The following is a 26,095-nucleotide window of genomic DNA, read 5'->3' as shown; positions in this document are numbered from 1 at the left end:
CTATAAGATAAATCTACTCGTATTACCTTAATTTCTCAAACCAGTAATATAATAGATTATGCTGCTATTCATAATTAAATATTTAATTAAGTTTTAGTAAAGTAAGATATTTTAATTTCGTACCAAGTATGGAGTCCAATGTACTATTTCTTCTAATAATAGTTACAGGAAAAAAAAAAAAGGATTCGCTATGGACGATTGCATAAGGCATTTCTCGCCTGGGCTATTGCATGTGAGAGCAATAGAATGCTGGGATGTATAGAAATGATATTCCCACACCCTTGATTCAAAACTTATCATCGACTGTCATGATTTTTGGTCTGTTTATAAGGTAATTTTGTTGTTTCACGAGTAAGGACATTTTGGTCTTTTCATTGAGAAGTCATATATTAGCCCCATTTGCTTCCCCAGGTCACCCACCTCCGGCCTCCTGTTTATTCATGATTGCTATTTTTACCATAAATTGAAAAATAATTATTAATAGGGATTTGCTAGGGACCTAGTGTCATGTGTAAGTGATGGTGCCCAAAATCCAGCTGCTCTTAATAGCTTGGTGGAGCTTGTGATCCTGCGCTCACGAAGAAAGCGACAGTGGGCCCGGAGTTGTGGCTCCGGACGGCCACTTCGACACTCAAGACAGAGATGGGCAACACAAACGAAAAGAGCCGAAGGAAAGTGTGGGAACCATAAATAATATGATTATGGTTAATTTAGTGGGATATCGTCATAAATTGAAATAAAAATTGTACAAGTTAGGTTCGAGTTATCATCTTTTTGTAGGTAAGAAAAAGTAGGAAAATTTCATAAATAATTTTCCTTTCCTAACTTTTCTAATAAATTCCTGCAATCCAAATAGACCCGATTATATTTCAGGAATTTTCTGGAAATCCATGTTAACCATAGATGCAAAAAAATTCCCAAAACAAAGGGAAAGATTAGTTGAAAAATCTATGTGGTGGGGCTCTATTTCTTACATTTTGATGAAAGATTAGTTGGAGATTAGAAAGTGGTTAAAACATCCAAAGTGTTGATTTCCAACCATTGCTAGATGTCACCAATGATCCAACAGTTAGGATAGCTAGATGTCACCTATGATCCAACGATTAGGATAATCCCTATGGCCCCATTAATCATATGATGATCCCACTATAAATAACTGTAGCAAATATGGGGAGTTATAAGATAAGAGATTTTAACATGGGCAATACGTTGAGCAGCCCAAATTGTTGGGTGATCCAAACGATTCAAAAAATGCCCCCCTCTGTCCTCCATAAATCTTCACCATAGGATGATCCATATAGACAAACCCAACTAGTGTCAGGCATAGACTTAGTCAATTTGAGCCAAGTAGATCCTTTCACCTTCTTCATGAAAATTTTCTAAAGAATTCATTAGCGAACTCCAGCTAGTTTGGGACAAAGGCTTAGTTGAGTTGAGTTAAGATGATCCAAACCTTTCATTCTAAACATTTCCACAACTTCACATCTTCTCTAAACATCATAGATCAGAGGGTTGGGAACATAAGATAGAGAGGATTTTTGGGGAGAATTTGATAAGGGCAATGAAAAAGACTACACTGTTTATTATGATTAAAAAAAAAGGCTCAATTTATTAGAGATTAGAAAGAGCTTAAAAGACCCCAAAAAACAAGAAATGTTATACCAATTGTTGAAACTTCTATACACAATCTACATTGCAGTGCAAATACAGAATAAAAAATAAAAGGAATACAGAATACAGAAATGTACAGTGTTGCAAAATAAATGAGCTTAAATTCAAAACTCTAAATCAACCCATATTGACAGAAGACTATAAACCCTAGAAACATTATGGAATGTGGAGAAGATGAGCGAGAATAAAAAAAAGGCATCTCCCTCAAAGAAACACAAATACCCAAACCCTAGAAAAATTATAGAGAAAACATACTGATATCAGAAACCCTAGCTAAAACACGAACCGTGGAGGGAAAGGAAGGGATGAGAATAGGGATAATCCATGAATTTTGGACCACATGGAGTGGGAAAGTCGAAAAAAATAGGGTTTTCGTTGTGAATTAAGAGCTCTTCACCTTCTGCTTTCCATACATTGCTCAGCAAACTCTCATTCTCAGATCTTTCCTTCACCATCTCCATTTTCTTATCAGACTGAGATTCATCTTCAAAAATAGGGTTTTCATTGTAAATTAAGAGCTCTTCACCTTCTGCTTTCCATACATTGCTCAGCAAACTCTCATTCTCAGATCTTTCCTTCACCATCTCCATTTTCTTATCAGACTCAGATTCATCTTCAAAAATAGGGTTTTCATTGTAAATTAAAAGCTCTTCTCCTTCTGCTTTCCATCCATTGCTCAGCAAACTCTCATTCTCAGATCTTTCCTCCACCATCTCCATTTTCTTATCAAACTCAGATTCATCTTCAAAAAGAAAGCTCACAATAGCATTCTTCCTTCTAATTTCAAAAAGCTTCTTTTCTAGGTTCCTCTTCTTTGCTTCCAAAATACTATAACTATCTTCTGCCTTTCTCTTCTCCTTCTTCTCATGTGATTTGCATCTCTCGATAATCCGAATAACTTCCGATCGGTTCTCTGGCCATGTCTCATGCTCTCCGTTGGGACCCACAAATACCATACAAGCATCTACCCCACAGAGGATCGAAAGCTCTGAAGTTTTCTTCTTTAACCCTAATAATCTCTTTGGATGCCTAATTTTCCTTCGCTTTTCACACGTATTTTGCTCCATTTTGGAATTTGTAGAAGAACCTGTAATTCTGTAAAGAGATTTAAAAAAAAAATGATAAATTAAGCAATTTGATGAAGATGAACATGAAACTGAATTGAATCTCTTATGATAAAAATATATGTCGGATTGAGATACCTGAATTGATCAACGGTAGAAACCCTAATTTCAGGAGGGAATTTGGGTTCTCTCAAGAAAGGAAAAGCGTTTTTTCCCTTGATCTGATTTCAGGAAAAAACCCAGATTTTACTGTTGCTTTTCGTCTACGCTAGAACTTTAGAGAGCTGTAAAAAGGAAATGAAGGCGTTAAAAATAAAATAGGGCAGTGGGGATCTTCGTTTCTTTCTTACAACTTTATATAGTCCAAAACATGGGGGTGTTAAAGTAAATACAAGGGTGGAGAACTAAAATGGCTGGATTTAGATGTAGGATTAAAATTGAATGATCTGAACCGTCCATTGAAGAAAAATCGATCTGATGGAATTGGACTGTTAAAGCTCTATATATACACTCATGTAATCTAATTATGAGTCTCACTAATCTAATAATGGTGGGGCCCACAGTAAATGGACGGTCTGAATCTGTTTAATCAAATAAAATTTAACGGCGGGGTCTATGGTATATGGACTGTCTGAATTTGTTTAAACCCATAAAATCTAATGGGGCCATCGTAAATCGACGGTCTGATTTGTTTTAGCTTTACACTGATTTTCCAAATTTTACTATTTTTCAACTAAGGCCGTGTTTGGATTCTAGGATAATATTTCTCACCGAAAAAAAGTTATCCAGGAATTTCTTTATTTCACAATTTAGAGGGACATGATTTAGTCGTATATCATTTAGAGGTATATCATTATTAACTAAATGTCCATGTTTTTTGGGGTGGATGCAGTCACTTTTTTTCATGTGTAATCAAACTAATGGAAAAAATAGGAAATTCTGGAAAAAAAATAAAAAAAAATTCCAAACTTTTCCAGAAAATTCCTCGAATCAAAACAAACAGGTCCTAAGTCACACATGAAAAAATTAACTTGAACCTTTTTTTTTTTGTTTTTTTTTTTATGGTTAAGCTGGGGTTAGGCAAGACCCCTACCAGGTTCATATAAGAATAAACAAGTACATCAGGAGGGCCTTAAGAGCCAAAAACAAAGGGAGGAAAACCCCAAAACAAGAACAAATGAAAATGGCAACTAATGCTTACAATCTTAAAAACAGAGTTCCATTTCGGTCTTCGTCAACGGCCGAGAGAAGAAGAGGGGAGGGGGGGGGGGGGGGGGGGGGGGCAAACAGCACTTGGGTGGGGCAACCTTTCCATGGGAATGATCTTTTGGAGAGGAGGTCAGCAACATAATTACCTTCTCGCCATATATGGGTGATGCGCCATTCTTTGCAATGCGAAAGGAGGTCCCGGATATGAATAATCACATTTATCTTCCTCCAGGGGGGAGGTATGGTTCCTTGAACAACATCCACATCGTATTTTGAATCAGATTCTATCCAGATGTTGGTGTGGTCCAGGCACATAGCAAGGCGAATTCCTCTTTTCGATAGCCAGAATTTCAAGTTCAAAAATTTCTTCTTTGTCAACATTTTCTGAGAACATGGTACGAACCATTCCTTCTGAGAACATGGTATGAACAACATTTTCTGACAAAATTTCTTCTTTGTCAAAATTAACTTGAACCTGCCTTTTATAAAAAGATGTTCGAAACCAATATCGGATCAGATCCATTTAAAAGAAAAACTTTTCCATAATTTATTGCTTTCCATTGTTTAATTACACATGAAAAAGGCAACTTAAAAAGCACTGCAGTTCAATTTTTATCAGAGAGACCTTCAATTTATAACAATATTCCCTTTAAAGAGACAAAACCATATCATTTCCCCCTAAAATGTGGATCCAAAAAATAATTCCTAAGGAAAAAATTTCCACAGTAAATATTTTTCTTGCAATCGAAACTGGGCCTTAAGTCATAGGTTAGAACCCCTTAAAAAGTTACCTTTATAAGTTTTACCTTAAGGCCTATTTAGATCGGATTTCGGTGGGGACCGAAACCGGTATTTGGCGAAATTAAATATTTCGCCATTTACCAAATTTCGGCCGAAATTTCTAGCGCAATTTTTATTTAAAAAAAAAACGTTACAAAATTTTGGAATTTCGAACAGGAGTACCGAATGTCCGAAACGGTTACCGAAACCGAAATTTTAAACCATGATAAAGAGCCGAAATTACATTTTCAACAGATTTTAAAAGAAGTGAAAGTGAAAAAATCATCGCGTTTCAATCCTCATAAAAATGAAATGTTGACATCACTTGTTTTTTTTTTTGATGGGTGTGTTGACATCACTTGTTGAAGACACACAATCTGCATTGTTGGAGATTGGAAAGTGCAAAACACGCCCAAAAAAGAGCATTTCGATCCGGTGGATGATTTTTTCACCCCCTGCAGGATTATGCCCTCCCCTTTTCACGTGAATTGTGGCAGACATCAACGCAGTTCTCGTGAGCTGTGGGGCGCATAATCCTTCAGGGGAATGAAAATGAAAAAAATCCTCGCCCTTCAATCCGCATAAAAAAATGAAATGTTGACATCACTTGCTGAAAGTCTGAAACTTCTGTACACACAATGAAATGATAAATGAGCTTAAAAATTCAAAACCCTAATCCACCGATATTGACAGAAGACTCTGTAAACCCTATAATGGAATGTGGAGAAGATTTTCATGGAATGGTGTGAGCGAGAATAAAAAAGGCATCTTCCTCAGAGAAAAACAAATATCGAACCCTAGAAACAGTATGGAGAAAAACCCTAGCTAAAACCGTGGAGAGAGATTTTACAACATCTGGATCGAAAGGAAGGGAGGAGAACAGGGAGAATCTATGATTTTTGGACCACATGTTGAAAAAGGCGTGGGAAAATCGAAAAAACTAGGGTTTTCAATGTAAATTAAAAGCTCTTCTCCATCAGCTTTCCATACATTACTCACCAAACCCTCATTCTCAGATCTTTCCTTCACCATCTCCATTTTCTTATCAAACTCAGATTCTTCACAAGGAATTTGATCCAACTGATTATCCTCAAAAAGAAACCTCACAATATCATTCTTCCTTCTAATTTCAAAAAGCTTCTTTTCTAGGTTCCTCTTCTTTGCTTCCAAAATTCTATAACTATCTTCTGCCTTTCTTTTCTCCTTCTTCTCATGTGATTTGCATCTCTCATGTGATTTGTCTCTTGCTCTCCGGTGGGACCCACAAATACCATACAAGCGTCTACCCCACAGAGGATTGAAAGCTCTGAAGTTTTCTTCTTCAACCCTAATAATCTCTTTGGATGTCTAATTTTCCTTGTAATTCCTTCCATTGGAACCTGCAAGAGATTAAAAAAAATATGATAAATTAAGCAATTCGATGAATATAAAACTGAATTGAATCTCTTATGATCAAATAATCAGGAAATGTGTGTCGGATCGAGATACCTGAACTGAGAAACGATCAACGGTTGAAACCCTAATTTCACGAGGGAAATTGGGTTCTCTCAAGAAAGAAAAAGCATTTTTTTACTTGATCTGATTTCAGACAAAAAAAAAAAAAAAACCCAGATTTTACTCTTGCTTCTCGTCTACGCTAAATGGAAAAGAACGCGTTAAAATAACGGGAGTTTGGATCTCCGTTTATTTCTTACAACTTTATACAGTCCGGAGAAAGGGGGGGTGTTAAAGTAAAAACAGGGGTAGATTTATCTATTATGATCACTAATTTGGCCCCCGTGCCATAAATACACTAGAGGGGAGTGGCGCGATTTCGTAGTTGGGACTTGGGACCGAATTGTAGGTAGGCTTAAAATTCGAAGATCTGGACCGTCCATAGAAGGGAAATTGATCTTATTGAATTGGACCGTTAACGGGACTATATGCTCGTGTAATCTAATTATGTGGCCAGCTAATCAAATACTGAAGGGCCCATGGTAAATGGAGGGTATGAATATCTTTTAGGGATAATTACATTTTCACCCCCTCTAGATCGAATGGGTGGGGCCGTGGTAAATGGACAGTCTGAATTTCTTTAAACCCATACAATTTAACGGGTGGCCCAGGGTGAATGGCATGTCACCAAATTGCATTTGACATTCTTTGACATTTACATTTTAAAGTGACAAGCAGCCAACGGGGGAGCCCTTTCATCTCATTTTTGCAAGGCCTCCCTTCAGTCTAGCATTCCTCAACTGAAAAATTCATAAACTAGGGAAAAGTGTTTTGAGTGTAGAAAGTACAAATTTAGAAGAGGAATGCTAGACTGAAAGGATTCCTTGCAAAAATGAGATGAAATGGCTCCCCCGTGCAGCGGCTGCACGTCACCAAAGTGCATTTGACATTATTTGACATTTTCATTTTAGATTGACGTGCAGTCAATGGGGTAGCCCTTTCATCTCATCTCATTTTTGCAAGGGTCCCTTCAGTCTAGCATTCCTCGATTGAAAATTTCAAAAATGCTTTTTTACTCATATGATAATCAAAACGGAGATTTTATATGGTGTAAGGCCTTACAACAATACGGTGGGGTGCCGCGGTTGTTTGATCTAACACCAGCTCACTTTTTGAGTGAGCTGGTGTTGGATCAAATATCAATTGTGGTACTTCCACCGTACAAAGGCCTTATTGTAGTAAGGCCTTACACCATATAATTTCTCATCAAAACGAAAGGCAAAAATTAAAAAAATAATAATAGCATAACTTACCGTCACATAAGTGTATATTATTAATTTAAATTTGGAAGTTGATCTCAAATTCTAGCATTGAAAACTAGGGGTGTCAATGGATCTAGATGGTCCAGTTCTAGACCCCATATATGCATTGATTATGATCTCTAGGATCATAATTGGATCCAAGTGCCATGGTCGAAACCAATATTTGTTACGGTCCTGATCGAGTGGGGTCCGCCTAGGTATGGGACTGGGTGGGACCCAGCCTGGTATGAGACAGGTTTAAAGGGTCTTGCCTAACGCGTTTCATCAGCTCTGGAGCTTTTGGCGTATCGGTAAGGTACCTAACATTTGGTGAGTTATGGTGCATGGCTTGAGGGTAGTGGGAGTTAGTTTTTGAAGGTGTGTCTTGTTAGTGGGTGTTGGTTACTTGTTAAGTGTTATGTAAGTGGGTTAATGGGGTAGTTATGTGGCACTACCTTCATTCTTGTATTTAAGAAGTTTATGCTAATGAAAAGGGGGAAGAAGAGAGTTTTAAAGCAAAGGTGACTTTGTTTAGGAGAGTCATGGCTCCTCTCGAATCGAGCCTTTAGGAGGTCTGGTTGCCTCGAATCAACCTCTTTCTCTCTCTTCTCTCTTTTGATTTTGTTTATTTGCGTTACAACCGATTAGGCACGTAACAAATTGGTATCAAAGCAGTAGATCCTACGCCATGGCTGGGCCGTTAGAGCTTTTGGAATCTCTACGTAATGATTTCCGGCAAATCAAAGTGAAGTTTTTTAAAATAATGGAGGAGCACTGGCGAATCACGGAAGGCTTGGAAAAAATCAACAAAGAGATCAAAGAAATACGTAAAGACCGAGAAAATTTAAATCTTGAGATAGTTGATTCTCACGTAGAGAAAATTGTGAAAATCAATGGCGACGATGATGAAAAATTATATTTCCTTCCAACTTTCAGAGCAACAAATTTTGAAAGAAGGGTTCGAAAGATCACGGTCATTACTTTTGAAGAATACAGAGGTCTATAGTTGACTGTGTTTTTCAATCGAAGTGTGCCCAACAAGATTTGGGACCCTGGCAGAATACAATCTTTTCGACAGTATTTCGACCATGAGGACAAGGTCGATTCTAAGAGGGAAGGAATGTTATGTGCATATAACTATGGTGCATATAGATAGTTATAATCTAATTAAATTCTAGTTGTGGGAATGTGTTTGAGTTATGGGTGTGAGTTATGGTGTATGGGTTCAGGGTAGTGGGAGTTAGTTTTTGAAGATGTGTCTTGTTAGTGGGTGTTGGTTACTTGTTAAGTGTTATGTAAGTGAGTTAATGGGGTAGTTATGTGGCACTACCTTCATTCTTGTATTTAAGAAGTTTATGTTAGTGAAAAGGGGGAAGAAGAGAATTTTAAAGCAAAGGTGACTTTGTTTAGGAGAGTCGTGGCTCCTCTCGAATCGAGCCTTTAGGAGGTCCGGTTGCCTCGATTCAGCCTCTTTCCCCCTCATTTCTATTTTATTTTCGTTTATTTCCGTTACGTCCAATTAGGCACGTAACAATATCGGATTAGATCCATTTAAAAGATGTGCAGACATGTCCCGTATCCGACATGTTACCAAGATACCCCTACTTTCTCCATATGTTTAGTTGTTTACATTTTGGTGCAATGTTACTTTTGGAATTTTACGAACCTTATTGGCCTGTTTGGATTGTAGTTATTTTTTGGAAACGGTTGGAAAAGAAAAACTTTTCCATAATTTATTGCTTTCCATTGTTTAATTACACATGAAAAGGGCAACTTGAAAAGACCTGCAGTTCAATTTTCATCCAGAGAGACCTTCAATTTATAATAATATTCCCTTTAAAAAGACAAAACCATATCATTTCCCTCTAAAATGTGGATCCAAAAATTATTCCTAAGAAAAAAATTTCCACAATAAATGTTTTTCTTGCAATTGAAACGAGGCCTTAAGTCATAAGTCACAACCCCATAAAAAGTTACCTATAAGTTTTACCTCAAGGCCCTATTTAGATTGCAGGAACTTTCTGGAAAAGTTAGTAGGAATTGCTTTTCCAAAATTTCTTACTTTTTCATTGTTTAATTACACATGAAAAAGACAACTTAAAAACCATTGGAGATCATTTTTTATCTCGAGAAACCTTCAATTTATAATAGGGAAATGTTATCAACACTACTGTATTTTGATGATCGCACTCCTCACTTTATTAAAAGTACGGTATGGCCCGCACCATAGGTTGATCCAAACCGTCCATTAATGAGCCATAGCCTAAATAGATTGTGCCCCAAAAATTATTTCCATAGGTTGATCCTGACCCTCGTTCTGAATCTAACACATCCTGTCTATTAGTTGTAAAAAAGGTTCCCAATGGGTCATTGCCATTCCTAGAGTATCCCTGTAAAATTTTGCGGAAAACGGGCAAAAAATTGAAGAAAAGACGAGCTGAATTTGTGCTGTTATCAAAACCGGGTTTGTGGCAATATTAATTCCCGGATGAAAGAGAAGGTTAGGGTGAATTTAGGAAGACAAGGATGTGTTCATATCAGTGGCCTTCTCATTTTAAAAAGACAATTCAGGAGGTGTAATTATCAAGGTCATTTGAAGATATAATGCGGAAAAGACAATTTAAATCGGTGCAATTATGAAAATGTCAGTTGTGTTAATATCAGTTCCTTAATCAAAAGAAGCAAAAGTTGGGTGGATAATCGAGGTAGGATGTGCCCACACCAATCCTAACCTGGAAACCAAATAATCCAGAAAAGACAAGCTGGGACGTGCATGTATCAAGGCATTAGAGTATTGATATCATTTCTCTTTATCATAGTGAAAAAGGGGGTGAATCATCGAGCTGAAGATGTGCCCATACCAACTCGTATACAGGAAACTAAAATGGGTATAAATCAGGTGGGGGTACAATTACTAAATCAGGGGTGTGTTGAAATTAACACACACCTCGTCGATAAATCATATACGATCAGGGTTTCAAGGGGGGATTCTGATTGCGTTATAAAAAAAAAAAAAAAAAGGGAGGATCGAGGGAGAAGAGAAAAGGGAGATGATATTTTCCCCCTACCTAATCTCCATCACTATCTCTGCAATTTCTTAAGGATTCCTTCTATACAAAGGAATCCTTTTTTATACTGAAGAGCTGTTGCCTTAACAATCCCTTATTGTCGTTTGTGCTCTTGGAACGGAGCATCTGCCTTCGTTCATTTTGGTAAGATTCTGTTTCTGTCTTATCACTCAAGGGTGCAACTTGGGCGGGCTCAACCCGAACCCGTCGGGTTCTGTTAGGTCTAAAATTGGTAACAGGTTATGGTAGGGCCGGAAAGGCTGATCTGACACACCACGGCTGAAGGGCTGGTAGAGTCCTGCGCTGCACAAGGGCACAGACAAGAAGATAAAGGGTCAGAGGACCAACCCGGAGTGGTGCTCCGGACGGGCGCTTCGACACTCAAGTCAGTATGAGCAGAAGTGCAGAGCAATGTCAGAGCAAAAGCTTGGGGTTTTGATTTTCAGATCCCTCACCTTAGCACAAGTGAAGGCTATTTATAGTGATTCTGAGCCACCTGTCTAGGACAGGTGGTAGTTCTGAGCCACCTGTCCAGGACAGGTGGTGGCCTCTGTATGGACCAGGTCTCATACCTAGGAAGGGTAGGTGGAAGTCCCTGATTGGTCCAGGTGTCACACCTAGCAGGGACAGGTGTTGGCTTTGCAGCGGTCCCTGTGAGGGCCACGTGTCAACAGCCAATTGATTGCTGAGTTCGGACCTCATCAGTGCTGAGTTCGGACCTCATCAGTGCTGAGTTCGAACCCCATCAGTTAGTGCTGAGTTCGGACCTCATCAGTGCTGAGTTCGGACCCCATCAGTTGCCCCCTGGTTCTCCGAGTCGTGACAGCGGCTAGGGGAAGCAAAAAGAGGGTTAAAACAGCATCTGGCCGGCCTTAAGGCCTCTGGGCAGCTGAGGCCGGCCTCAAGCAGGGGCCAGAAAAAACCGCGGTGGCCAGGGGCCTCTGGGTGGCCTGGTCCGACCTTGAAACTTGGCCTGAAGGAGCACGGCCGGGCAGGAGCCCCTGTGCAATCCAGTCCGGCTGAAATTTGAACCAGAAGTCTGGCCGGCCAAACCTCCTAGGCGTCGTGGCCTGGCAGATCTCCTGGACGGGGCAGCTAGGCCGGACAGGTCCTCTGTCGCCTAGTAGTGCGCCGTATCCTGTCCGGCTCCGGCTAAGGCGTTGGACGGCCAGGCCGGACAGATCTTTTGTCTTCTAGCGAACGCGTCATATCCTGTCCGGCTAAGCCTTCTCGGCGGCTAGGCCGGGCAGGTCTTTTGTCGCGTAGCGATTGCGCCATATCCTGTCCGGCTTCGGCTAAGGCGCTGGATGGCCAGGCCGGACAGATCTTTGGTCTTCTAGCGAACGCGTCATATCCAGTCCGGCTAAGCCTTCTGGGTGGCTCGGCCGGGCAGAATTTTGTCTTCTTCAGATGACCAGATTTTCTGGTCGGCCTGAGATGACCTCATTTTCTGGTCGGCCCGAGCCCTTCTGGGCGGCTCGGCCGGGCAGACTTTTGTCTTCTAGCGAACGGGTCATATCCTGTCCGGCTAAGCCTTCTGGGCGGTTCGGCCGGGCAGACTTTTGTCTTCTAGCGAACGCGTCATATCCTGTCCGGCTAAGCCTTCTGAGCGGCTCGGCCGGGCAGAATTTTGTCTTCTTCAGATGACCAGATTTTCTGGTCGGCCTGTGATGACCTCATTTTCTGGTCGGCCTGAGATGACCTCATTTTCTGGTCGGCCCGAGCCCTTCTGGGCGGCTTGGTCGGGCAGACTTTTGTCTTCTAGCGAACGCGTCATATCCTGTCCGGCTAAGCCTTCTGGGCGGTTCGGCCGGGCAGACTTTTGTCTTCTAGCGAACGCGTCATATCCTGTCCGGCTAAGCCTTCTGGGCGGCTCGGCCGGGCAAAATTTTGTCTTCTTCAGATGACCAGATTTTCTGGTCGGCCTGTGATGACCTCATTTTCTGGTCGGCCTGAGATGACCTCATTTTCTGGTCGGCCTGTGATGACCTCATTTTCTGGTCGGCCTGAGATGACCTCATTTTCTGGTCGGCCCGAGATGACCAGGAAACATATCCTGTCCGGCCAAGGCGCTGGACGGCCAGGCCGGGCAGGTCTTTTGTCGCGTAGCGATTGCGCCATATCCTGTCCGGCTTCGGCTAAGGCGCTGGACGGCCAGGCCGGACAGATCTTTGGTCTTCTAGCGAACGCGTCATATCCAGTCCGGCTAAGGCGCTGGACGGCCAGGCCGGGCAGGTCTTTGAGGTGGTTTTCCACTAGGGCAGGTCCATGGTTGGAACTGATCTCCACACCAAATTGGACGCGCCGGAGTGCACCACTGCCGTTCTCTAAGTCTGCAAGCACTTAGGCTGAGAGCTAAGTCTGCAAACACTTAGAGTCTTTTGGCGTCTAGCGATTGCGCCATATCCTGTCCGGCTAAGGCGCTGGACGGCCAGGCCGGGCAGGTCTTTGAGGTGGTTTTCCACTAGGGCGGGTCCATGGTTGGAACTGATCTCCACACCAAATTGGACGCGCCGGAGTGCACCACTGCCGTTCTCTAAGTCTGCAAACACTTAGGCTGAGAGCTAAGTCTGCAAACACTTAGAGTCTTTTGGCGTCTAGCGATTGCGCCATATCCTGTCCGGCTAAGGCGCTGGACGGCCAGGTCGGGCAGGTCTTTGAGGTGGTTTTCCACTAGGGCGGGTCCATGGTTGGAACTGATCTCCACACCAAATTGGACGCGCCGGAGTGCACCACTGCCGTTCTCTAAGTCTGCAAACACTTAGGCTGAGAGCTAAGTCTGCAAACACTTAGAGTCTTTTGGCGTCTAGCGATTGCGCCATATCCTGTCCGGCTTAGGCTGTGGACGGCCAGGCCGGGCAAGTCTTGGAGGTGGTTTTCCACTAGGGCGGGTCCATGGTTGGAACTGTTCTCCACACCAAATTGGACGCGCCGGAGTGCACCACTGCCGTTCTCTAAGTCTGCAAACACTTAGGCTGAGAGCTAAGTCTGCAAACACTTAGAGTCTTTGAGGAGGAGCTGGCATATATTAGCGACTCAAAAGTGAGGGACACAGTTTAGTGACAACTCCACTTTATTTCTCTTTGAAATTTAATTACAGAGATTCTTTACAGGCCTTCAAGCATTGACTCTGAGGAACTGAGCAAGATCCTGCTGCGCGGCGTCTGACAGGGCAGAGCCGATCTGGACAACCCTCAGGTAGTCATCGTTGTACAAAGGGACGCATTCTTCCCTTTGAGTGCCGCTACATAGCACCGCCTCGACTGGGGCTGATCCCCTCTGAGAACCCCTACACCTCCTAGTGTAGTGAACTTCATCTTCTGATGATAGGCGGAGGGAACAGCTCGGAGGAGATTCTGGCCGGGGCGTCCCAGGATAGCATTGTAGGCCGAATTGGCCCTTACCACCAAGAAGTTCACCATGGCGAAGGACTGGCAGGGCGGCTCCCCGATAAGAACTGGAAGCTCGATCTGCCCTTCAACTTTGACAACTTCTCCGGAAAACCCGAACAGGTCAGAGTTGACCGGCTTCAGACGGTCAGTTCCAATCAGCATCTGCTCGAAGGCGTGATAATAGAGGATGTCTGCGGAGCTCCCGTTGTCGACCAAGATCTTCTTCATTTCCCAGTTCGCCACCAGCATGGTGATGACCAGGGCATCATCATGCGGGAGGATCAGGCCATCGAGATCTGCATCTGAAAAGGATATCTCGTTCTCTAGCCTGGCCTCCTTGTTGCAGGTATGGACGGCGTTGACCTGCCGGGCATAAGTCTTGCGGGCTGATGAAGAGGTTCCTCCTGCGGTCGGCCCTCCTGAAATGGTACCAATAACACCATGAGGTTGAGGTTGAGGTACCTGAGGAGGGGGGCTGGCCGGGGCAGGAGCTTGGATGTGGTCGTCTAGAGGTTGAGCGCCCCGGGGGCTTCTGCCTCTGTTCCTCGGCTTGTCCTTGCGCTCTCTTCTGTTGTCATTATTTTTTAAGTACCTTCCGAGGTACCCTCTGTTGATCAGCTGCTCGATCTCCTCCTTCAAATGAATGCACGCATTGGTGTCATGGCCGTGGTCCTTGTGGAACCTGCAGTACTGGGACATGTTTCTTTTCCCCGACGAGGTTTGCCTCTCCGGCCACCGGATGAAATCCTCTTCCCGAATGGCTGCCAGGATACGTGCTCTGGACGCGGTCAGCTGCGTGTAATGCTCTCTCGGGTGGGGGCTTCTCTCCTTCTTCTGAGATTTATCATCCATACGCTGCTTGGTAGGGTTCTTCTCCTAAGGCCTTCTTCTGCTAGTAGAGTCCAGGGCGGCGAGAGTTTCCTCTACCGAGATGTACTCCTCCGCCCCGGCCATCAGGTCTGCGAGGGACTGCGGATTGCGCCGGGCCACTGCTCGTCTGAAGTCAGTTGATCGGGGGCCGGCCAGAAGGGCATTCGTGGCCGCGGAGGGATCCAGGTTGGGAACCTGGAGGGCTTCCCTATTAAAGCGACCAACGAACACTTTTAAGGCCTCATCATCTCCCTGCCTGAGGGCCATCAGCGAAGCCGTCATCTTCCTGGGTCTTCTGCTGCTCATGAAGTGACGGGCCAGGTCGTCCCCAAAGTCATCGAAATTGTCCACGGACCTGGGTTTGAGCCGCGAGTACCAGTCCCTCGCGACTCCAGTCAGCGTGGTGGGGAATGCCCGGCAAAGGAATCCATCCGACGCCCCGTGGAGGAGCATTGTGGTCCTGAAAGTCTCCAAGTGGTCCACGGGGTCGGTGGTCCCGTCATACTGCGGAATCTGCGGCATCTTCCAGCCCGCAGGGGCCTCTGTGCTGAGCACTGTGTTTCGGAAAATGGTTGAGCGCTTGTGAAGACCCGGGAGGCAGGCCAGCCCTGCTCTCTGGCGAGCTCCTCGATCCGGTGGTCGATCTGCTGGATCCTTCGCAGCACCGGGTCTTCTCTTTCCTCAGCCCGGCGGACGGGCCTCTCTCTCCTTGCTGGCGGGCTTACAGCTGATCCGGACTGACTGGCCGGACTCCTTCGCCGGTGCCGCGATCCCTCTCCGTGCGTGGCGTCTCTCTTGCTGCCATGCCTTTGTACGGAGGGAGATCGTGACCGGTGATGTAGGCGAGGCTCGGGGCGCACATGCTTGTCCCGGGAGAGGTGATCTCGTCTTGTAGAGTGACGAGTCTGCTCCCGGGGCGGAGGCGTGTGCTCTCTGCGGGAGCTTCCCCTCCCCTGGGAGGACTGAGAGGCCTCGGCTGGGTGCTGCTGGAGTGCGGTGGCCGGATTCCTGAACTGCGCTATCACAGCAGTCATTTCTTGGAAAAGGGCCCGCATCTCCCTCGGGGTCGGGGTAGGGTCTGAACGGTCCGAGCGAGTCGGACTGCGCTCCCCTGGCGCCCCGACCTCTATCTGCGAGGCCAATCGCTCGCTTCTTCCTTCGCGGGGGGCTGTAGCCTGGGTCGTCCGGGAGGTTGGCACATGCTTTCCGTTTTTTCCTACCATTGCTTAAGTGAGGTTCCGAACAGCTTTTTGTTGCGGGGTCCCACGGATGGCGCCAAATCTGTTAGGTCTAAAATTGGTAACAGGTTATGGTAGGGTCGGAAAGGCTGATCTGACACACCACGGCCGAAGGGCTGGTGGAGTCCTACGCTGCACAAGGGCACAGACAAGAAGATAAAGGGTCAGAGGACCAACCCGGAGTGGTGCTCCGGACGGGCGCTTCGACACTCAAGTCAGTATGAGCAGGAGTGCAGAGCAATGTCAGAGCAAAAGCTTGGGGTTTTGATTTTCAGATCCCTCACCTTAGCACAAGTGAAGGCTATTTATAGTGATTCTGAGCCACCTGTCTAGGACAGGTGGTAGTTCTGAGCCACCTGTCCAGGACAGGTGGTGGCCTCTGTATGGACCAGGTCTCATACCTAGGAAGGGTAGGTGGAAGTCCCTGATTGGTCTAGGTGTCACACCTAGCAGGGACAGGTGTTGGCTTTGCAGCGGTCCCTGTGAGGGCCACGTGTCAACGGCCAATTGGTTGCTGAGTTCGGACCTCATCAGTGCTGAGTTCGGACCCCATCAGTTCGGACCCCATCAGTTAGTGCTGAGTTCGGACCTCATCAGTGCTGAGTTCGGACCCCATCAGTTCGGACCCCATCAGTTGGTGCTGAGTTCGGACCTCATCAGTGCTGAGTTCGGACCCCATCAGTTCGGACCCCATCAAGTTCAACCCGGGAAAAAGTCAGGTTGGGTTGAGTTCGGGTTGAGATTTCTCAACCCGGGAAAAAGTCAGGTTGGGTTGAGTTCGGGTCGGGTTCGGGTTGAGATTTCTCAACCCGGTTTGAGTTTGGGTTGGGTTTGGGTTGAGGGCTTGGATGACCTGACCCGAGTTCAGCCCGACATTTTTAATAATTTTTATATTTTATGAGCTTAAAATCTCGGGTTGGATCGGGTTGGCAAAAAGGGTTCCTTAGGTCGGGTCGAACCTCGTCGGGTTGGAACTCGGGTCGGGTCGACTCCTACTTATCAGTAGTTCGAAAATCCGAGTTTCAGCTTTGATAAAAGAATAAACAGAAGCGTCCTTTTATGCCCTCGGTCGGTGCGCTGCAATTTTTGGCCCCTTTAAAAGTTTACGCGAGAATGGTTTACTGCTTGAGGATAAATTCACCCACTTTAATGTTTTTCTTTGCCTGTAAAACTTGACGAGAAACGTTGGGGGGGGGGGGGGGAGGGGGGATTTTACCCGTCAGAGGGGCGAAAATATCATTCCCCTTTTGAAAAACCCATTTATAATTCAAGTGGCCTGTTCTCCTCATAAGTTTGTTTGATATTACATTGTATTCCGCTAATCCTCAACAGGCCTGAACAAGCTGGGTCGGGCCTGGTTATGGGCTGGCCAGACCGGGTTTGCAAAAGCCGGGCCAGCCTTTGGGAATCAAATGGCTATTTGGACATTGTCACAATGATAAAACCGAGGCTTTCTTATTTGAAGATTATTATATCTTTTTGTCCTTTTTCTCTTTTATTTTTTGTAAGGAATCTTAGGTTGCAATAGGTAAGGTTGGTTTCTTTCAATCCACTAACATCTGAATTAAGGTTTTAGTTAGAAGAGGAGAAGCAACAAAAGAAGAAGAAAATGGAGGTTGAGAACAAGTACGTGACGTTGAAGAAGCACATAGAGGGGGCGCCATTAGAGTCTGACCTGGAGATGAGAAGCACTGTTCTTGTGTTGACAGTCGGAGAGGGATCGGATGATGTTATTGTGAAGAATATGTATGTATCTATAGATCCTTACCAGATAAACCGCATGAAGAAGTACAGCCCTTCTCAGACGGCAGTGAACTTCTCCACTCGCCTTGATGTTGGACAGGTGAGTCACCCTCTCCTTAACCTTTTAGTTTGTTCGGTAAAATTGAAATGGGAAAAATACACTTAGACCCCTGTGGTGGTTTGTGACTGAGACATTCAACTTAACCCCTAATGTTTAAAAAGTTACAAGTAGACCCACTGTGGCTTCAATTTGTGTAAGGTAGCCCCCCTCAGTTGACGGTTCATCCACAGATTAAAGGGTTAGGATGATCCGATGAAACTGATTTTTTGGGCACACCCTATCTATGTCAGGGCCCATCAAATGAACGCTTTGGATCATCCAAACAATGTTGGCCTAAAAACACAGTGGTATGGGCCCACATTGTTTGGATGATCCAAAGTGTTCATTTGATGGGCCTTGACATAGATAGGGTGTGTCTAAAAAATCAGCTCCATCGGATCATCCTAACCCTTCAGTCTGTGGACAAACCGTCAACTGAGGGGGTCTACCTTACACAAATTGAAACCACATGGGGTGTTACGGGTGTAGTTGTCACGTTTTAAACACAGGGGTAGAAGTGGATGTGTCAGAAACTGGAGGGGTTGTAAGTGTAATTTTTCCTTTTTTTTTTGTTTTTCCAAAGGGAATCCCGTCTTGCTAGCAGCCCTCTATTTAAATTAGCTGGCAAGTCTTTGATATCGGGACGAACTCACCTTGTTTTACTTGTTTTTACTAAAGGCGGAAATATATTTGCATCTTGCAAAAGTCAGCCGTGAAATGCTTTTCCGCAAAATTCCATAGAAAATCCCCTTTCAAGGACCCTAAAGTGACTTGTTTTCTACTCCTCTTCTGATTATAGGCAATTGATGCTTATGGGATAGGCATGGTTGTGGCTTCTAACAACTCGGCCTTCCAAAAAGACGATATGGTTGCTGGGCTCCTTGGATGGGCAGAGTATAGCATTATAAAAGGCGGGAACATGCTATGGAAAATCGATTCCAAGGAATTCCCCCTTTCTTACCATGGAGGAATCCTAGGTAAGAGATGGTTTTTTGTCCTCTCATTACTTTTTGTTCCACGGCCTGTTTCGATTGTGTGCAAAATATATTTAGATGAAAATTTTAAAGGCTACTTATATTGGCACTACCATGTTTTGATAATTGCACAAACTCAGGTTGCCTTTTCAGCTTCAGAGAGCTTTTTGGGAACCGGAATAACCTTTGACCGCTTTTTACACAATAAAGGACAAGTTGAATTCATGCAATTATTAAAACAGGGTAGTGCCAACATCAGAAGCCTAGTGGTAGTGCCAACATCATTCCCTCTAAATAATACTTTAACTGTCAGTTCTATATTTTTCTTTCTTTTTTCATTTGTAATTAAAAATTGCAAAATAAGAAATTTTAGAAAAATATTCTTTGGGAGATGATATCCCTCAAAATAAGAAATTTTGAAAAAATATTCTTTGGGAAATGATATGTCCCCCCGGAAAATGGATAAAATCCCCCGTTTAACGGTTTCTGTGAGAATGGTTCACTGATTGAAGACAAATTCTCCCCCTTTAACGTTTTCTTTACCTTTAAAACTTAACGGATAACATTACAGGGGGGATTTTATCCTTCACGGGGATGGAATATCATTTCCCTATTCTTTTCCAAACTCTTCCAAAAAATCCTGCAATCCAAATGAGAAGGATCTATTTGGATTGCACAAAAAATATTTCTTGTGGAAAAGTTTTCCTAAGAAAAATTTTCTTTTTCCTTCATTTACATGATATGGCATATTTGAAGGGATATCATTAGAAATTGAAGGTCCCTCTATGAAAAAAAAAAAAGAAAAAAGAAAAAAACAAGACTTCAGTGGTTCCGGTTGTTTCTTTACAATTGCAATGGAACAATGGGAAAGCAAGAAATCCTGGAAAAAAAAATTATTTTCAAAATTTTTTCAGAAAATTCTTGCAATCCAAACCGGGCCTTGTGAATTTGAACCAATACTATTCAATTTTTGTTCCGTGGCGCCATCAATTTATGATGACATTCCTCTAAATTAACCATAATCATATTAGTTCCCTCTAAATTGTGGAAAGAAAAAAAAAATCGAGAAATTTTTTTACTTGGAAATGCTTTTCTTGCAATCCAAACAAAGAAGTGGCTTTACGAGATTAGGAATGGAGTGGAGCCCTGCTTATATCCAGAAGGTGGGTCACACCATTGATGATTCATGGTTCAAACAAATCAATAAGAACTGATGATGTTATCTGATACAGGGCTGTCCCAGGGAAGAAAAGGGGGTGATAAATCGACCCCCATATATCTTAAATGGGGTTCGATTTATCACTCTCCTAAATCTATTGTAATATTAATCTGTTAAATCAACCGTCTTCTTGTAGGGTTTAGCGGGCTTACTGCTTATGCTGGTTTTTTCAATGTGTGTAAACCTAAGAAGGGAGAGAAAGTGTTTGTATCTGCTGCTTCTGGATCGGTTGGAAATGTCGTCGGGCAATATGCGAAACTGTTGGGGTGCTATGTCATCGGTTGTGCTGGGACCAAGGAAAAGGTATTTCCACAAGCCCAATTTCATTGGACTAGAATTTTATAGGAGAATTACTCAACAACTTGTGATTTATCTAATGGTTAAGCTAACTAAAGTTCCTAATCTAACTAAACTACAGACATCAGTCAATGCTATCTCTAGCAATGGGTTGAATAAGATAACCAACCACAAATGCGAACACTACTTGGGCCGGGCTCAACACGAGCCCGACAGGTTCAACTCGATTTCAGATCGGGTTGGGTTGGCATTTCTCTTGGTGAGCTAGGTTAGGGTTGGGACAATACAACACTGTTAGGTAATGGGGAGTTGGGTTAGAGAGGAGGAAGAAGAAGAGGAATGGAGAAGATGGAGAGTCTCTACTTGGGAACTCCTCATGTAAATTATGTATATAGGCTCAAAATAGGGCAACCATAATGACTACAATACCCTCTAATATAGAGATAATCCTAAACTAACAATTATGGGGACATCATTGTCTAGATACAAGGTTTACGAGGACACCGTCGCATGAAGATAACCAACCAACGATGGGGACACCATCGTCTGGAGACAAGGTTGATGAGACACCGTCGCTTAAAGAGAATCAACCAACAATGGGTACATCACCATCTAGAGACAAGGTCGACGGGGACAGCGTCGCCTGAAGAGAACCAACCAATGATGGGGACACTAATGTCTGGAGACAAGGTCGACAGGGACACAATCGCCTGAAGAGAACACCGGCGAATGACGACGGAAAGCACGTCGCCGGGGCAAATAAGGTCGAAAGCCACATGCTAACGACCAGGCATATAGCCGGACAATAATTAGTAAACTACACTAAGAAAATGAAAAGAAAACAATGAACAATGCGAAGGAAGAAATGACAACGCAAAGAAAAGACAGAATAACTATAGAGGGGTGAATAAACATCAATTAGAGAAGATAATAAGATGAACGAGGAAGAGCAATCTTCAACCAACCAACAACACTCCCTCTCTGGCGAGATTACATGAGCCCGGAGATAACAACAAGACATGAAAAGACAACAAAGAAGACAATACGAGGACAAGAAAAGACAACAAGGAACTATATGACAACACTCCCTATCAAACACTCGGGGTGCACCTTAGAGATTAAGAGATACGCTATAGAGGCCAAAAATATATATAAAAGAGAAAATAAAGAGATTTGGAGTTGAGAAAATAAGGGTCGAGAAAATAAGAGATTTGGGGTGGAGTTTTGGGATGCCAAAAAGGGATTTGGGAAGAAGTTTTCTTCCCAAATGGGACGGTAGTGAGAAAGTAAGAAAAATAAGAGATTTGGGGTTGAGATTTGAGGTTCAGAAGAGAAAGAAAGAGGAATAGATGAGGGAGACCCAAAAATGGGTTTACGGCAAGTGGAATGGGCTTTTTTTTGTTTCTGGAAAAAAACAATGCTCACATGAGTGAGAGAGAGATGCGTAAGATTGGAGAGAGATTGTTGTGATTTTCCCTTTTTTTAATACCGAGAAAAAAGAAAAATGTGCAATACACTGCTGCGAACAATGGAGAGAGAGAGAGAGAGAGAGAGAGAGAGAGAGAGAGAGAGAGAGAGAGAGAGAGAGAGAGAGATTTTCCAAAAGGCTTCCAAAAAACAAAAAATATCTCTCACGGCAAAGAGGGTTTGTGCCCAAGGGATGGTGGGATTTGCGCATGAGAGAGGTAGAAAGTGCGAGAAAATCTAAGGATAGTGAGAGACTTGAGGAGATTTTATAGTGGGATTTTAGCAAGAGAAAAAAGAGATGTGGGTTTGCCGTAGAAATATTTTAAATTTCTGCTTAAATATTTCGGTTTCGGTTTGGACTGAAACTAAAATTACATTGAATCAGATTTTTAAATGATTTCCCCAAAATTTTGGAAATTTCATTTTTCACCCTTATTTACAAAATTTCTATGAAAATGTAAAGATTTCCACTGAAATTACTGAAATTTCCACGGGTGGCCGAAATTTTGTACTTTTCGGTGGAAATTTTAAGAAAACTGAATTTTTTGTCAAATTTTTACATGATTTCGACCCAAGTTTCCACCGAAACGATGGCTGAAACAGACACCGAAGCTGACATTTAAAACCTTGGCCGTATACACCCACAACAGATGCACGGGAGATAAATTGAAAGAGAATGGGCATGAGTGACTCTTCTTCTTTCCTTCTTTCTCTGTATCTTTGCTCTAATACCATGTTCGATAATGGAGATTAGGGTTAGAGAGGAAGAAGAAGAGGAATGGAGAGGAAGGAGAGTCTCCCTTTTGGAGCTCCTGATGTAAATGGTGTATATATAGGCCCGAATAGGGCAACCATGGTACAATGACTACAATACCCTCTAATATAGAGGTAATGCCTAAACTGTCCTTACATGTTATTCAACTAACCCCATCTAATTCAAGTCGGGTTCGGGTTAGGGTTGGGGCATGACAAGGTGGAAGCGTGCAGAAAAGGCGAAGATCACCGTCTTCAACTTGGAAAAAGAAGAACACCGTCTCCTTTGATGAAATATCCTTGATTCCACTAGGAAATTAGAAGAAATCCACAAGGAAAAGGCAGGAAAATAGAAATTTTATTATTCTTTATGATATGATTTCTGCATATACAACTCCATATTTATAGAGCTTTTGTTTCCTAATCTCTCGAAAATACTTACTAATCCTAATCCATCAAGGATCCTAAATTATCTAAAATTAGAAATTCTAACGTAGAAAGAAATCTACAAAAAAATAGAAAGTGTCCTACATCATATCCTCCCCACTTAAAGAAAAATTGCCCTCGAGTTTAGACAAAAATGGAGAGAACATGCTGAAACAGATATGTGCAATTGAACAACTCCCCTCGACTTCAAATTGAAGTCCTTTCCAACGGATCATGTATTTCCATCAGGAGATTACTTACGCATGGGTAGACATCAGTTGATACTTGATTCGACTGAAAATCAAGCCCTTGATAAACTCTTCGATCTTAGGTAGCTAAGGCAGAACGCATCCTTCATTACGCTCGGTGTGACAGGCGTTGTCATGGCCTTTTGGGCTTTCTCTCGTCTAAGCCTAGCTTGGATCTTCACGCTTTCTTGATAGGTAACTGCATGAATTCTTTGATAAATAGATCACGTACTTCATACCAACAATTGAAGGGTGATTGTCCCGATCTATATCGCTCATGTTCTATCTTTATCAACAATGATTTGGTATGAAGGCTAACCGTTGCTTTGGCATAGTTAATTGTCTATGTGTGGCTCAGGCCATATTTATTCCTCAATTGCAACAATCCATTCTAAACACTTCATCTCGCAATTTCCATACCCAAAGAAAGGTGGGAAGAATTGTAGTGCCATGGGTTTAGGGTTTGGATAATAAGAACATAAACTACCTCTAAAGCAAGCTATATGGGTTCATGTTAAACGCTAGGAAATGAGATAGTTTGTCATGAAATTAGAAGCGTGTGAAAAAGGCGAAGATCACTTGTCTTCAACCAGGAAAAAGAAACCGTCTCCGTTGATCAAATATCCTTGAATCCACAAGGAAATTAGAAGAAATCCACAAGGAAAAGGGAGGAAAACTGAAATTTTATTATTTATGATCTGATTTCTACATATACAACTCCATATTTATAAAGCTTTTGTTTCGTAATCTCTAAAATACTTACTAATCCTAATCCATTAAGGATCCTAAATTATTTAAAATTAAAAATTCTAACTTAGAAAGAAATCTACAAAAAAATAAAAAGTGCCCTACATCAGGGCATTGGGAAACCCAACCTGAACCAAACCTGACCTCATACTCTAATTTTAATTTTATTTTCAACATCTTAGGGATATATTTTTTATATTTTATTCTCTGTTTGTACCTGGCTAAGCGACTCAACTCGACCTGATTTGGGAAAACCGAGTAGCAAGATTGGGTTAGGGATGTGAGATTCAGAGGCGGGCTGGGTTAGGGTTGACCCTCCTCAACCTATGGCTCAGGTTGGATCAGATTAGGCTTGAGGGAATGCTACTTCGGGTTGGGCTAGGGTTGGCCTCAACGACCCAGCCCAATTTGCGTGCCTAGAGTAGTGACCTACCATTTGTTCTAGGCATGCACTTGCTTGGGTATGCCCACCATCTACACAGAAGGTAGTACCGAATAACATATAAACTAGGTGTATGTGCATCCCAGTGGGCTATTGTTCATTTTACTATACATTAGCAAAGAAAAGATAGCAAATTAGGATCTAAGTCTCTAACGTTTTACTTCTACTACTTCGTTCTGCTATGCTATTGTTCATTTTACTATACATTAGCAAAGAAAAGATAGCAAATTAGGATCTAAGTCTCTAACGTTTTACTTCTGCTACTTCGTTCTGCTATTAATGTGGTGTTGCAGGTGGATTTGCTTAAAGATAAACTTGGTTTTGATGATGCTTTCAATTACAAGGAAGAATCTGATCTCAAGTCAACACTCAAGAGGTCTCTCTCTCTCTCTCTCTCTCTCTCTCTCTCTCTCTCTCCAATATGAAAGTGAATAGAAATAGAAGTATTTGATTATGTTGTCTACTTCCTTTGGCTGATCTAAATTCACATATTTATATCACCTTATTAGATGAAAAAGAGAAAGATTGTATTTTATTTTTGCTTCCTCTGTGATTGAAACGAGGGCGAGCCTTGGCGCTAATGGTAAGGTTGCTCCGTTGTGATCTGTGGTCACGGGGTAGAGTCACGGAAACAGCCTCTCTGCAAAGCAGGCGTAAGGTTGTGTACATCTAGCCCTCCCCAGACCCCGCAATGGTGGGAGCCTCATGCACCTGGCCGCCTTTTTTATGATTGAAAACCGAATCCATTTGGCTATTATTTTGGCAGGTATTTTCCAGAAGGGATAGACATATATTTCGACAATGTGGGTGCAGAGATGCAAGAAGCTGCTGTTGCCAACATGAATGCATTTGGCAGAGTTGCTGTCTGCGGCGTAATTTCTGAATATCTTTCGACAAATGAAAAGAGAGCCGCTCCCGACATGCTACTTGTTGTCTACAAGCGAATCACCATCCAAGGATTTCTTGCGGGCGATTACATGGATGAATTTGCTAATTTCATTTCAACCACATCTGATCATCTCCGCCACAACAGAATTCATGTGGTTGAAGACATCTCACAGGGTCTAGAGAGCATCCCCTCTGCATTTGCAGGTCTCTTTCGGGGCGACAATGTTGGAAAGAAGCTGGTTCAAATAACACAGGATTGAGTGTTAAGATAGAAAGCTTTATATGTTTATTGCAATAATTGCTTTTGTTTTCTTTCTTTCTCTTTCTATCCCATTTTCGCTTGATCCTCTTTCATCTTTGGCCATGACATGGGGACTACTCTTATCTCTCTCTCTCTCTCTTCATCTATTTCTCTCATGCAAAAGTCAGCTGTGAAATGCCTTTCCACCCAATTCCCTAGCAAATCCCGTATATGTTTATTGCATACAATTCTCTCTTTTTTTTTATGGGTAAGCTGGGTTTAGGCGGACCCCTACCAGTATTTTATACATACAATTCTCAACAATATTACCCTGGAAGGCACTATATTTATTTATTTACAAAAGCCTACACAAGTCAACACAATTCCATGTTGTCAAGAAATTTATAAACAACATACTAAGTTCCTTTTATGTTGCTGTGAAAAGTCAAAGGTATTGTGTTGTTCAATGGAGCAAGTTGATTCTCCATCTCTAGTGGTGACAAGATAGAAAAAGGTGCTTCTT

General features: G+C 42.7%; 2 protein-coding genes across 4 annotated transcripts; one reads left to right on the top strand and one right to left on the bottom strand.

The window, feature by feature from the left end:
• Positions 1 to 1,656: 1,656 nt before the first annotated feature.
• Positions 1,657 to 3,044, bottom strand: LOC143861615 (uncharacterized). Of its 2 annotated transcripts, none has more exons than XM_077372514.1 (2): positions 2,874 to 3,044; positions 1,657 to 2,758 (listed from the first exon to the last, which is right to left on the bottom strand). In XM_077372514.1, the coding sequence occupies exon 2, from the start codon at positions 2,736 to 2,738 to the stop codon at positions 1,941 to 1,943; it is 798 nt and encodes a 265-aa protein (XP_077228629.1). In that variant the 5' UTR covers positions 2,739 to 2,758; positions 2,874 to 3,044; the 3' UTR covers positions 1,657 to 1,940. The 2 variants fall into 2 exon arrangements, with proteins under 2 accessions (XP_077228629.1, XP_077228627.1); XM_077372512.1 differs by having other exon boundaries at positions 1,657 to 2,766; positions 2,874 to 3,043.
• A 7,388-nt stretch (positions 3,045 to 10,432) lies between these two features.
• Positions 10,433 to 25,820, top strand: LOC143852803 (2-alkenal reductase (NADP(+)-dependent)-like). 2 transcript variants are annotated; one of them, XM_077362409.1, is made up of 6 exons: positions 10,433 to 10,671; positions 17,604 to 17,870; positions 18,670 to 18,847; positions 20,200 to 20,366; positions 24,737 to 24,819; positions 25,210 to 25,820. In XM_077362409.1, exons 2-6 carry the CDS (start codon positions 17,637 to 17,639, stop codon positions 25,589 to 25,591), a joined length of 1,044 nt encoding a protein of 347 aa, XP_077218524.1. In that variant the 5' UTR covers positions 10,433 to 10,671; positions 17,604 to 17,636; the 3' UTR covers positions 25,592 to 25,820. The 2 variants fall into 2 exon arrangements, with proteins under 2 accessions (XP_077218524.1, XP_077218531.1); XM_077362416.1 differs by having other exon boundaries at positions 17,597 to 17,870.
• Positions 25,821 to 26,095: the final 275 nt, after the last annotated feature.

The sequence above is a fragment of the Tasmannia lanceolata genome, unplaced genomic scaffold (assembly GCF_043159265.1).
Source record: "Tasmannia lanceolata isolate RefF3 unplaced genomic scaffold, GAP_Taslan_0.1 ptg000003l, whole genome shotgun sequence".
In the NCBI taxonomy this organism is placed as follows: Eukaryota; Viridiplantae; Streptophyta; class Magnoliopsida; order Canellales; family Winteraceae; genus Tasmannia; species Tasmannia lanceolata.
This window is presented reverse-complemented; position numbering and strand designations above follow the sequence as displayed.

What these genes read in the sequence shown, in the direction of transcription:
- LOC143861615 (XM_077372514.1), bottom strand. Translation starts at nt 2,738, where the DNA reads ATGGAGCAAAATACGTGTGAAAAGCGAAGGAAAATTAGGCATCCAAAG.
- LOC143852803 (XM_077362409.1), top strand. Translation starts at nt 17,637, where the DNA reads ATGGAGGTTGAGAACAAGTACGTGACGTTGAAGAAGCACATAGAGGGG. An exon ending in TTACCATGGAGGAATCCTAG is followed by an intron (nt 18,848 to 20,199) that starts GTAAGAGATGGT and finishes GTCTTCTTGTAG; the next exon opens with GGTTTAGCGGGCTTACTGCT. An exon ending in GTGCTGGGACCAAGGAAAAG is followed by an intron (nt 20,367 to 24,736) that starts GTATTTCCACAA and finishes GTGGTGTTGCAG; the next exon opens with GTGGATTTGCTTAAAGATAA.